This window comes from Anopheles ziemanni, chromosome 2 (assembly GCF_943734765.1).
Source record: "Anopheles ziemanni chromosome 2, idAnoZiCoDA_A2_x.2, whole genome shotgun sequence".
In the NCBI taxonomy this organism is placed as follows: domain Eukaryota; kingdom Metazoa; phylum Arthropoda; class Insecta; order Diptera; family Culicidae; genus Anopheles; species Anopheles ziemanni.
The window spans coordinates 38944693-38958165 of NC_080705.1; the positions used below are offsets into that span (position 1 = coordinate 38944693).

Genomic DNA, 13473 nt, shown 5'->3' on the forward strand with positions numbered 1-13473 from the left:
AATCTGTACTGTTTGGTTTTATTTTTTCTAATTCGATTTTCTTAACGGACGAGCTTATTCTAACTGGATACAGAGTCGTTTGTTTGTTTGTCATTAAATCAAACCAAAAACCGATCTAATGTTCAGAAATGTCGCTGTCAACATCGCGGTTACCCAATCTGCGCTGCATTTACTTCGTTCGTTTAACGTTAGCCATTTCGCTCGCGTCCAACTGGTCTTGTCCTCGAATTGTCATAGATGGACAGCCAGAGGCGTGCGACAACAGACAAACATATTTACGTTTCCACATCGAACAATTGCCTAGTTTGCTAGTTAGTTAGTTAGTTAGCTAAACACCCAATCTTTACCCCGGTTTGATATTTCGCGCTTCTACCACGTGTACCATATCCAACGTGTGTTTGCAGCATTTGTTGTGCATTGTCTTTGATTCGATTAATGCTGAGCCTGTTACCAAATATTTGTACGTAGCGTATCGCACCCCACCCAGTCCAGCGAATGGATAAGAAATTATTTCAAAGGATATCCGTTGCCGTAGTTCTACTTTTCATTATCTCTTTCACTTTTTACCTACCCTCCTCTCTCTATTGAATTGCTTCTTGCCAGATTGGGAACTGTGGACGGGACACTTCTCACATATAGTTCACTACTTGCACGTGTTAGGCCTCGGGTTTTGTATGTGTAAACAAAGTTGGGTTACGTACGGGTTTGCGATTTTTGTTTGTTTTGTTTTTTTTTTCATTTTTGTTCACTATATACTTTTTTAAAATTTTGTAATACAACTTTTATTCAAGTTTTACTCAAAAACACACAAATATTGGTTTGTTTTGCACTTGTTTCCTAGTATCCAAATTGATTTTCAATCTTCTTTTTATCCATTTCGTTTCTCTCTTGTCTTCCTTTTTCTTTGTTTATTCTTATTTTCTTTTTTAATCGCTATCTCTTTTCCTTATATTGCTATCTATTTTTCTACTTTTCTTCTTCTTTTATTGTCTCCGTTTCTTCTGCAAATCTTTTTGCTTTTTCCCCAAAGCTTTTTCAAGTATGATGAAATTTCATTCGACTTTTTTTATCCCTCGCGTGTATGTGTGTGTTTATTCATCTCCTACTAAAAGTATGTTAAAGTATGTGAATGAGCTTGTACCTCATCTGTACATATATAAGAATATAAACTGATTTGGAGCGCATACCTTGCGCTTAGTACTTCCAATTCGATCGACTACTAGGACAGTGCCGATAAAATTGTCTCACCCAACTCCTTCTAGTCTCCTCAGTCGGAGTCTCACCCTTTCTCTACCCTCTGGCCATCTCCTTTTGTTAACGGAAGGTTTCCTATTTTGTCCCGTTCATGTCTATTATCCTCCACCTGTGTTTTCCCTGTTACTTCTAAACCTATTTCCCCCGGGCAGAGCGCATGTGTGTTGGATGTAATTGCTATTGTGAGAGTATACGATCAGCGACCGATACGATTAGCCATACAGCGTTGATCGGTTTCGGAACCACCGTCACCACAGTTCCTTACGCGACCATCTGGCATCCATCGAGACCCTGTTGGCGGCAGGTCAATTCCCTGCTGTTGTTTCCCGTTTCAAGTCGTTCACGATCTGTCTGTGCTATGCTTTTGAAATAATTTCGCAACATTTCCATTCCCGGGATATGGTGGGCTGCCATGCGACCATTTCCAGAGACGTTTGCTATCTCTTCCGTATACTGTTGCGTAAACATCCCGAAACAGTGCAACAGGAATGCGCCTACGCAATGGACTGCTCAAAAGGCATGAGCTCTAGGATTTTGTCAGGGTACGGTTTTCTCCTCTCTTCGACACATCGCGTACAACTTTTGGCCAACAGTTCAGTGGTTTATACTAGCGGATAGGCGACGAAAGTGGACGAGCAAACTGCATCCTCCGCCCATTCTCTACCGAACGAAACCACCACCTCAACCACCACCACTTACCAACCAATCCACTTATCATCACAACAACACCTCTAGACGAATCCTGCGCAAACGATTTGCAATGTGCCAATGATAAGGCCTGCATAGGAGGCAAATGCTCCGACCCGTGCTCGCTGCGGGGCGCTTGCGGCGACAATGCGCTCTGCCAGACGGTGCTGCACCGGCCACGGTGCTCGTGCCCGAGCTGCTACATCGGCCGCCCGAACGTCGAATGTAAACCGGACCCCAAGTGCGAAGAAGTGCGCACCACCCCGCGACCGAACGATCCGAAGATAGTGACGGTGGCGTGCGAGACCGACGGCGACTGCCACGAACGTCTGCGCTGCGACGCTAGCGGACAGTGCAGCGACCCGTGCACGGTGCCGACCCCGTTCGCTTGCGACCCCAACAAGAAGTGTGTCTCGCGGCGCCACCGGCCCAGCTGCGTTTGCGCACACGGCTTCATCGTCAATGACAGTGGCGAGCTGGTGTGCGCGCCGGAGAAGCGCGAGTGCTTCGGCGACGACGGCTGCGCCTCCAATCTGGCCTGCCTCGAGGGCCGGTGCGTCAATCCGTGCTTTGCCACCGGTACGCGCGCGGCCCCCTGCCCGGACGACAAGGCCTGCGTTGTGATGGACCACAGGCCGACGTGCGTGTGCATGAAGGACTGCAGTCCATCGCTGTCGATCTGCCTTCGCGATAGCGGATGTCCGGACGGGCTGGCCTGCCGCAACTACCAGTGCGTTAATCCGTGCGAGACGACCACTTGTGCCGACGATACGCCATGCTATGTCGAAGATCACAAACCAATCTGTAAATTCTGCCCGCCCGGATTCGTTAAAGATGCACGGCACGGATGTTTGAAAGGTAACATGAACACAAATCCAAACCACCACTCCTCTCTGTTTCTGTTCGTTTAGTGGCGACTAGCGCATTGATCAATAGCCGACCTCTTCTACTTCCGAATCATTTCCGCTACATGTTTCACTCTTCACTGTTTCTCTTTCTACTTATTTTATCTCTTCTGACTTCCTCCCGACATGAAATATCACGAATTGCCAACGAATCTATTCGAAAGGATGCCTCTACACCACTCTCCTTGTTAGGGTTTTTGTTAATCTTTTAGTCCATTTTATCTTCTCTTTTCTGTACTTCGTTGTAAGCCTGAACGTTTTTCTTTTAACAGAGCGTACTTCTCAAATCACTGTAAACACCCATCCAATACAATTATTCTGTATTTTGCATCGTTTTTTGTTTTCATCAATAATTTTTCGATATTTGTTACAGTCGTTGCGTTAACGATCTCCTTTATTATGTCTTCTTCCTTCTGCTTTTCATTTTCATCAACTTGGACTTTAAAGATGTATATTGTGGAATTGCTAAAGTGATATCTTGAACACATTATTGGGATTTGTTTATTCGACTGTGCTACAATCTTTCAAATTTTTCCTCTCATCTTTTTCATGTTTCGACTATCTCTTAACTGTCTTTTGCTATCAGCTTGCTCAAGTCTCTGTCAGCCACAACTTTGGTCGTTTTGTCGATGTTGAAGCAATGGCATAGTTGGAACACCACCGAGTGCACTGTTTTTAAGTGCTGATGGTGTTACGTATGGATAATAATTTGTCCAATAGTCCACACAATGACGGTCGCTGTTGAAAGTTATGCTCAATCATTCACACATGCTCATATGCCTTATCGATTCTCCATTACATATCTCTGGTCCTCTCACCAATCCCGGCCAGTCCCACCCAACCTTCCTTGACGGCAGCAAATACCTGTCGTATTACATAGATACGAAAACAGTAAAACATGTGCAATAATTTTTTCCTCATCTGTTTCTAAAAAAAGCACTTGCTGAACGTTTATGGCAGTATCAGCAAAAGTTACAACGGGATGAAAAACATTCACCAACATTGCAAACCACACCTTGGTACATGCTGATAGCAATAAAAGGCAACATTCAATGCGTTTCTCTCTATTTATCTGCGATTCTCTGATGCAGCCTCAATATCTGCCTGTCCTGTCTATATTTCGTATTGCATCTGTCACTTCATCTGTCTATCTGTCAATCTGTCTCTCTACGTCTCGTTTGTCTATCTACCTTTTTGTTCATTTGCGCTTTTATTTTGAACTTCAATGCTCAATGTTCCATTGTTACTAGCATCGAGTTCAAATCGGAGCATGGTTTGTTGTAAATAATCAAAATTGTTCGTGTAACATGACTTCGCCATGTTTTTCATAGGTTTAAATTTTCGTCTCCATTTTTCTTGTTCGCATAGTATTTTAAAAACCATACAAATTTGTATTTTTGCGTTCTGCCTATTCTCACATTGTCTCTTCCTTATCGTTCTACCACTGTCTTCCTTACGATACTGTTAACGTTCTTGTTTCTAAGTTCTGTTCTATCACATCTGTCCCCTGTGACTATGTTTAAAATGTAAAAACAGTCTTGTATATTATTTGTGTACCATCTAAGTGACATTTACCTCAATGTATTTATTTGTAACCTCACACCAACTACTTAAACCTTACTTTCACAGCTGTTGAGAAAGAAGAAAAGGAAGGAGAAGAAATTCAAGACATGAAGAGAGTCAACTGTTCGGAGCACTCCGACTGCGGCGAAAAATTGCACTGTTTAGTCGGCCTTTGCGTTGATCCTTGTAGGTCTGGTTGTGGTGAACGGGCGCATTGCACGGTTAAAGCACACCTTCCTCTTTGCTCCTGTCCTTCCGGTTTCACCGGGGATCCGTTCAAACGCTGCTCAGCGTTGGATGGTTCCACTAGCACCCCTTCCAACAAGCCATTCCCTGACAGTACGACTGAATATCCTGAGGAGTACTACAATGGGCAAAAAATTGATCGATCGGACGAGTTTACCACCGTGGAGTCGGATGACGTGAACACGAACGTAGCCAACGAAGTGCAGTCCTCTAGTACTTTGGCATACGATTCATCAGATGAAATTACCGCATCGTTAACTACGGTCAATGCTGCCGTCGAGAATGAAAGTACCACTGTTAACGATGATAACTTTAGTGAAAGTGAAACAGTTCCGTCGGTTATTACCACTCATCGTATCACGACTATTGTTCCGGAAAATCAAACTGATGAAGCATTTACCACGGCCACCTCTGCCTATTCAACAATTATCACAGAAGCCACCGACGATACCGTTGAGACGACGTTACAAGAAACTATGAGAACTACAAAGGTGTTGCCGGAAACAAGTAATACTACGTCAAAGCCCACCAGTCATGTCGATACCCTGACCAAACAAGATCGTAAGTCAGACGGATTGGAAACTCCAGATGGTGGCCAACGGCCTACCACGCCGATCGATGATCTCTTCGTCGAGTTGTCGTCCACGTCCAAGCACTACGAATTCATGCAGAAAAGTGAAGCCACCGTTACTCCTTTCGGAAAGAAGAGTTCCACGACGAGTATGACAACTGTGGAGGATATTACTACGACCACTGAGCAGAACCTGCCGGACGATCGTAGTATTCCGCTGTCAACTTCCGGCTACGAAGGTGACGAGTACATCGACGAAGATGATACAACAACCGAGCTGACAGTGGACACAACAACATTCCCGGCCAAAACGATAAAACCGACCAAAGAAGCTACCATGCCGTACGACCTGCTTCCAATGGGAACGACTGCCAGCCCACTGATGGAAGTCGTTCAATGTCGTACGGAGAGAGACTGCCACGCTAACGAAACATGCAGTGGAACCGTCTGTATCGATCCGTGCGTTCAGTTCAATCCCTGCCCTCAGGATATTCCTTGTCAAACCGTAAACCATGCCCCTGTGTGCTTGTGCAATAGCGAAACCGACACCGGTTACAGCGTTGATTGTATGAAAACATCAGGTAATATATCAAAAACCACAAAAAAAAATCATCCAACGCAACCAACTAGCTATCCTGTTTTAGTAGGCAGCCGCTCGGGCTCGGTACGTGGATTGGACGGGGTGAACTTGCGAATTATCTTCGAACTGGTTGTCTTTTCCTTTCTCTCATTTGGTCCCATCCTTGGTTGATCCTCATGTCCTGCACGCTAGATTGAACTGTAAGTCCTCCCGATCGCAATCACATGCATGCCACCGACATACAGGATTGACCCCGCATGCAACACTACTGAAGCGGGTGCTCAAGTGTAGAAGTGATGCGATTCGAGGTTTATCTCATTACCATTCTCGTATATTGTGCCTCGATGGATGCAGTGACTCGCAACTCAGCGGTCCTGTCCTTTTGGTAGACGACATGTTTAGACTTCTCATCCTGTCCATTTAGGTCCTCTTTCTTCACTTCGATCTGATTGCATTTGCGAGTGAGCTGTGTCTTCTCCGTAGTAAAGTCTGTCCTTTCTACGTTCGCAAGATTCGTCATGTTCACGGAAGCTTTGCTGGTGCCGCACTGCTAGTCCACGTACCGATCGGAGCTGGTGTTTGTCTCATTAGAATTGAACAGAAAAAAATACAATCGAACTGGAATTTGACATTGGCAATGCTCTCATTATCGTATCGTTTGGTTCATCACCCTCTCTACCGTTCTCGGCGTCTTTTGTGCTGTGATAAAAGGAGCGTGTGTCACCAAATGGCTCCCACACAGAGACACCCTACTGCAGATCAGACCACTGCAGCCGCATGATAAACTCTTCTGAGATCAGAGATCCATCAATTTTCCTCTTCTTTCTATCAGAGTGTATAGACTGATCGACTGTGTAGTACGTAGCGGTTATTAAGTGAAAATCAAGGGAAGGGAATAATACCTCGTAGTGTGTATCTATGTATGAAAAAAACTCTTGTATTATCTCATCAAATGTATTCGGTTTGCATGTGCACCGCCTCGCCCTACTCTGGGATCATGTAGATTAATTTATATAAGCAACACTTATTTTAATACATGGTGAAATTGGGAATATCATACATACTAACCTGTTTGCTTATGAGCTCAGCTCAACTGCTTTTCGTGTGCCTCATGAAACAAAATACGTGTAAGAGCTTTTTTCCTTTTCTTGCATGTACAACGATTGCATTTTAGTCAATAGCATATCCAAAGGAAAAATTGGCTCTATTGATTGTAGCGAACCTCATACTCGATTCATCGAGATTCGTTTTTATTTCAGTGCCATTCAAAAGCGTCACTGTGATTTTGACCATAACTAAGACAATTATTTTACAACTTACAGAACTCGGATGTAGACATAGTAACGAATGTCCTTCGGAACGGTCCTGTATCAACGGTGTTTGCGTCGATCCCTGTCGATCGGGCAACCCCTGCGATGCTGGCGAAGAATGTGAAGTTCAAAATCATGAAACTGTCTGCGTGAAATGTAAGTTCGTCAGTTGTCATTCATACCCGAGTTAGGTTATAAATCTTAGCTGCTCTTTCTTGGTTCGTCAATATTATAGTGTGTCAATGCGAGAAGACAGCAGACTGTGCCGGCGGATTGCACTGCGATGGATGCAATTGCGTTCCAAAGAGCGACGATCGTACGACTGGCTGTGAACATTGCCCGCCTGGAATTCCATGTGATCCAATCACTGGCGGTTGCGTCAAGGGTAAGTACTACAAAAAACTCTCACCCGCATCTACAACTGCGCGCATTGTGTGTCTCCGATTTTCATTTCCCCATACCTCACTACGAAGCATATAATCGCCGACCGCCCCTGATAGTACTAAGGATGGTCTTATCAATATGGTCTATCCATCGCCATCTCAGTATCCTAGATTCATTCTCAGCTCCATCCTTATTTAGCTAGTTCAATAGTATTTTCCTCTGGCTTGCTCCTACTCTGTCGCTCTGCTAATGTAGTGGAATTGCTACGTGAAGTATTTCATCATGATCGTAAGTTTTCCGCTTCATAACTGTTTTGTATTTCACAACAACGTTGGCTATCACAAGTGATGCACGGTTTGAAATCTGCAAAAAATGCAATTAAAAAACTGACACAAACTAAATTACACATTGCTTTCATTGCACATTACTCAGCTCACCTACATGACAACACCATACCATATACTGTTCAGTTACATGAACTACACATATGAACATACGTCATTGATCACATGTTGTGAATAAATGAAGTTAAATAAAAGTTAATTTTATTTTTGTTTTATATTGATTAAAAAAAACACGTAACACAGTTCCAATCGCAACCACCGACACGTACTCTGATGTAAATAGCACAGACATGTTTGTCGAAGGGGAGCCTATGAAAACAGTTAACAACGTAACAAACACAGCTATAACAATGGCTTTGCCTGAGAGTGAGACGAAGCGTCTAACAACTGATCTAATTGAAACTACCACTGCCCGGATTGCAACAACACCTTTCAATAACACTGTATATACCACCGGAAAAAGCCAAGCAGATGTTGATAATAGCAGCACAACCGAATTCCAGTCTTCAAATACCGAAATGATAACTGAAGTCAATGCTTCCACCGAGAGTACCCATAATATGACATTACATCACCCTACTGCGGACAAAGCGAAACCTGAACTTAACAAAAACAACGAACTAACAACCTCAACAATCTTACCGATACATTGGCTTTACACCACAACGTTCCCTGACCGTGACTCTCTATCAAAGCCTCAGACTACTCACAATCCACTACCAGGGACGACCATGTATGACGAGACAGCCCGAACGACTCAAATATACGATGATAGTAACACAATCAGTGCAGCAGAAACTACTCGGATGCCCATTACCAAGCTTGGTGCGTCTGATACAACAACTGACTATCCCGACGATCGCACTTTTGATTTTGATCTACGTGTTGATCAAACAACTGAGCTCGAAGAATTCAACACAACCACAGCCTATTCTGCAATGCACACAACTCAGCCAGAGCCGCCAACCAGCACAGTGAATACTATTGAATTATTTACTACTACTGGTTCATCTCCTCGTGCCGATCAGACAACAACAGTCAACGAGCCAGATACAACTACGGCCTATCCTGATGAGCGCACAACTCAACCAGCAGTAGATACTACTCGATCATTCACTACTACTGGTTCATCTCCTCGTGCCGATCAGACAACAATGGTCAGCGAGTCAGAGACAACTACGGCCTATTCTGATGAGCGCACAACTCAGCCAGCAGTAGTTACTACTCGACCATTCACTACTACTGGTTCATCTCCTCGTGCCGATCAAACAACAATGGTCAGCGAGTCAGATACAACTACGGCCTATCCTGGTGAGCGCACAACTCAGCCAGCAGTAGTTACCACTCGATCATTCACTACTACTGGTTCATCTTTGCGTGCCGATCAGACATCAATGGTCAGCGAGTCAGATACAACTACGCCCTATCCTGATGAGCGCACAACTCAGCCAGCAGGAGATACTACTCGATCATTCACTACTACCGGTTCATCTCCTCGTGCCGATCAGACAACAATGGTCAGCGAGTCAGATACAACTACGGCCTATCCTGATGAGCGCACATCTCAGCCAGCAGTAGTTACTACTCGACCATTCACTACTACTGGTTCATCTCCTCGTGCCGATCAGACAACAATGGTCAGCGAGTCAGATACAACTACGGATCAGACAACAATGGTCAGCGAGTCAGATACAACTACGGCCTATCCTGATGAGCGCACATCTCAGCCAGCAGTAGAAACTACTCGATCATTCACTACTACTGGTTCATCTTTGCGTGCCGATCAGACAACAATGGTCAGCGAGTCAGATACAACTACGGCCTATTCTGATGAGCGCACAACTCAGCCAGCAGTAGAAACTACTCGATCATTCACTACTACTGGTTCATCTTTGCGTGCCGATCAGACAACAATGGTCAGCGAGTCAGATACAACTACGGCCTATCCTGATGAGCGCACAACTCAGCCAGCAGTAGAAACTACTCGATCATTCACTACTACTGGTTCATCTTTGCGTGCCGATCAGACAACAATGGTCAGCGAGTCAGATACAACTACGGCCTATCCTGATGAGCGCACAACTCAGCCAGCAGTAGAAACTACTCGATCATTCACTACTACTGGTTCATCTTTGCGTGCCGATCAGACAACAATGGTCAGCGAGTCAGATACAACTACGACCTATCCTGATGAGCGCACAACTCAGCCAGCAGTAGAAACTACTCGATCATTCACTACTACTGGTTCATCTTTGCGTGCCGATCAGACAACAATGGTCAGCGAGTCAGATACAACTACGGCCTATCCTGATGAGCGCACATCTCAGCCAGCAGTAGTTACTACTCGACCATTCACTACTACTGGTTCATCTCCTCGTGCCGATCAGACAACAATGGTCAGCGAGTCAGATACAACTACGGCCTATCCTGATGAGCGCACAACTCAGCCAGCAGTAGAAACTACTCGATCATTCACTACTACTGGTTCATCTTTGCGTGGCGATCAGACAACAATGGTCAGCGAGTCAGATGCAACTACGGCCAATCCTGATGAGCGCACATCTCAGCCAGCAGTAGAAACTACTCGATCATTCACTACTACTGGTTCATCTTTGCGTGGCGATCAGACAACAATGGTCAGCGAGTCAGATACAACTACGGCCTATCCTGATGAGCGCACATCTCAGCCAGCAGTAGAAACTACTCGATCATTCACTACTACTGGTTCATCTCCTCGTGCCGATCAGACAACAATGGTCAGCGAGTCAGATACAACTACGGCCTATCCTGATGAGCGCACATCTCAGCCAGCAGTAGTTACTACTCGATCATTCACTACTACTGGTTCATCTTTGCGTGCCGATCAGACAACAATGGTCAGCGAGTCAGATACAACTACGGCCTATCCTGATGAGCGCACATCTCAGCCAGCAGTAGAAACTACTCGATCATTCACTACTACTGGTTCATCTCCTCGTGCCGATCAGACAACAATGGTCAGCGAGTCAGATAAAACTACGGCCTATCCTGATGAGCGCACATCTCAGCCAGCAGTAGAAACTACTCGATCATTCACTACTACTGGTTCATCTTTGCGTGCCGATCAGACAACAATGGTCAGCGAGTCAGATACAACTACGGCCTATCCTGATGAGCGCACATCTCAGCCAGCAGTAGAAACTACTCGATCATTCACTACTACTGGTTCATCTTTGCGTGCCGATCAGACAACAATGGTCAGCGAGTCAGATACAACTACGGCCTATCCTGATGAGCGCACATCTCAGCCAGCAGTAGAAACTACTCGATCATTCACTACTACTGGTTCATCTTTGCGTGCCGATCAGACAACAATGGTCAGCGAGTCAGATACAACTACGGCCTATCCTGATGAGCGCACATCTCAACCAGCAGTAGAAACTACTCGATCATTCACTACTACTGGTTCATCTCCTCGTGCCGATCAGACAACAATGGTCAGCGAGTCAGATACAACTACGGCCTATCCTGATGAGCGCACATCTCAGCCAGCAGTAGAAACTACTCGATCATTCACTACTACTGGTTCATCTTTGCGTGCCGATCAGACAACAATGGTCAGCGAGTCAGATACAACTACGGCCTATCCTGATGAGCGCACAACTCAGCCAGCAGTAGAAACTACTCGATCATTCACTACTACTGGTTCATCTTTGCGTGGCGATCAGACAACAATGGTCAGCGAGTCAGATACAACTACGCCCTATCCTGATGAGCGCACATCTCAGCCAGCAGTAGAAACTACTCGATCATTCACTACTACTGGTTCATCTTTGCGTGCCGATCAGACAACAATGGTCAGCGAGTCAGATACAACTACGGCTTATCCTGATGAGCGCACAACTCAGCCAGCAGTAGAAACTACTCGATCATTCACTACTATTGATTCATCTTTGCGTGGCGATCAGACAACAATGGTCAGCGAGTCAGATACAACTACGGCCTATCCTGATGAGCGCACATCTCAGCCAGCAGTAGAAACTACTCGATCATTCACTACTACTGGTTCATCTTTGCGTACCGATCAGACAACAATGGTCAGCGAGTCAGATACAACTACGGCCTATCCTGATGAGCGCACATCTCAGCCAGCAGTAGAAACTACTCGATCATTCACTACTACTGGTTCATCTTTGCGTGCCGATCAGACATCAATGGTCAGCGAGTCAGATACAACTACGACCTATCCTGATGAGCGCACAACTCAGCCAGCAGTAGAAACTACTCGATCATTCACTACTACTGGTTCATCTCCTCGTGCCGATCAGACAACAATGGTCAGCGAGTCAGATACAACTACGGCCTATCCTGATGAGCACACAACTCAGCCAGCAGTAGAAACTACTCGATCATTCACTACTACTGGTTCATCTTTGCGTGCCGATCAGACAACAATGGTCAGCGAGTCAGATACAACTACGGCCTATCCTGATGAGCGCACAACTCAGCCAGCAGTAGAAACTACTCGATCATTCACTACTACTGGTTCATCTTTGCGTGCCGATCAGACAACAATGGTCAGCGAGTCAGATACAACTACGGCCTATCCTGATGAGCGCACAACTCAGCCAGCAGTAGAAACTACTCGATCATTCACTACTACTGGTTCATCTTTGCGTGGCGATCAGACAACAATGGTCATCGAGTCAGATACAACTACGGCTTATCCTGATGAGCGCACAACTCAGCCAGCAGTAGAAACTACTCGATCATTCACTACTATTGATTCATCTTTGCGTGGCGATCAGACAACAATGGTCAGCGAGTCAGATACAACTACGGCCTATCCTGATGAGCGCACATCTCAGCCAGCAGTAGAAACTACTCGATCATTCACTACTACTGGTTCATCTCCTCGTGCCGATCAGACAACAATGGTCAGCGAGTCAGATACAACTACGGCCTATCCTGATGAACGCACAACTCAGCCAGCAGTAGAAACTACTCGATCATTCACTACTACTGGTTCATCTTTGCGTGGCGATCAGACAACAATGGTCATCGAGTCAGATACAACTACGGCCTATCCTGATGAGCGCACATCTCAGCCAGCAGTAGAAACTACTCGATCATTCACTACTACTGCTTCATCTCCTCGTGCCGATCAGACAACAATGGTCAGCGAGTCAGATACAACTACGGCCTATCCTGATGAGCGCACAACTCAGCCAGCAGTAGAAACTACTCGATCATTCACTACTACTGGTTCATCTTTGCGTGGCGATCAGACAACAATGGTCATCGAGTCAGATACAACTACGGCCTATCCTGATGAGCGCACATCTCAGCCAGCAGTAGAAACTACTCGATCATTCACTACTACTGGTTCATCTCCTCGTGCCGATCAGACAACAATGGTCAGCGAGTCAGATACAACTACGACCTATCCTGATGAGCGCACAACTCAGCCAGCAGTAGAAACTACTCGATCATTCACTACTACTGGTTCATCTCCTCGTGCCGAACAGACAACAATGGTCAGCGAGTCAGATACAACTACGGCCTATACTGATGAGCGCACAACTCAGCCAGCAGTAGAAACTACTCGATCATTCACTACTACTGGTTCATCTCCTCGTGCCGATCAGAC

General features: G+C 45.5%; 1 protein-coding gene across 1 annotated transcript in view; it reads left to right on the top strand.

Moving 5' to 3' along the window:
- LOC131282754 (uncharacterized) overlaps positions 1-13473 on the top strand; it is a 125736-nt gene that overhangs the window by 58273 nt on the left and 53990 nt on the right. Inside the window, exons 16-19 of the mRNA XM_058312292.1 lie at positions 1990-2799; positions 4476-5807; positions 7129-7272; positions 7352-7501. Of these exons, the coding sequence (XP_058168275.1) occupies positions 1990-2799; positions 4476-5807; positions 7129-7272; positions 7352-7501 (2436 nt within the window). The remainder of the gene's footprint in view (positions 1-1989; positions 2800-4475; positions 5808-7128; positions 7273-7351; positions 7502-13473) is intronic.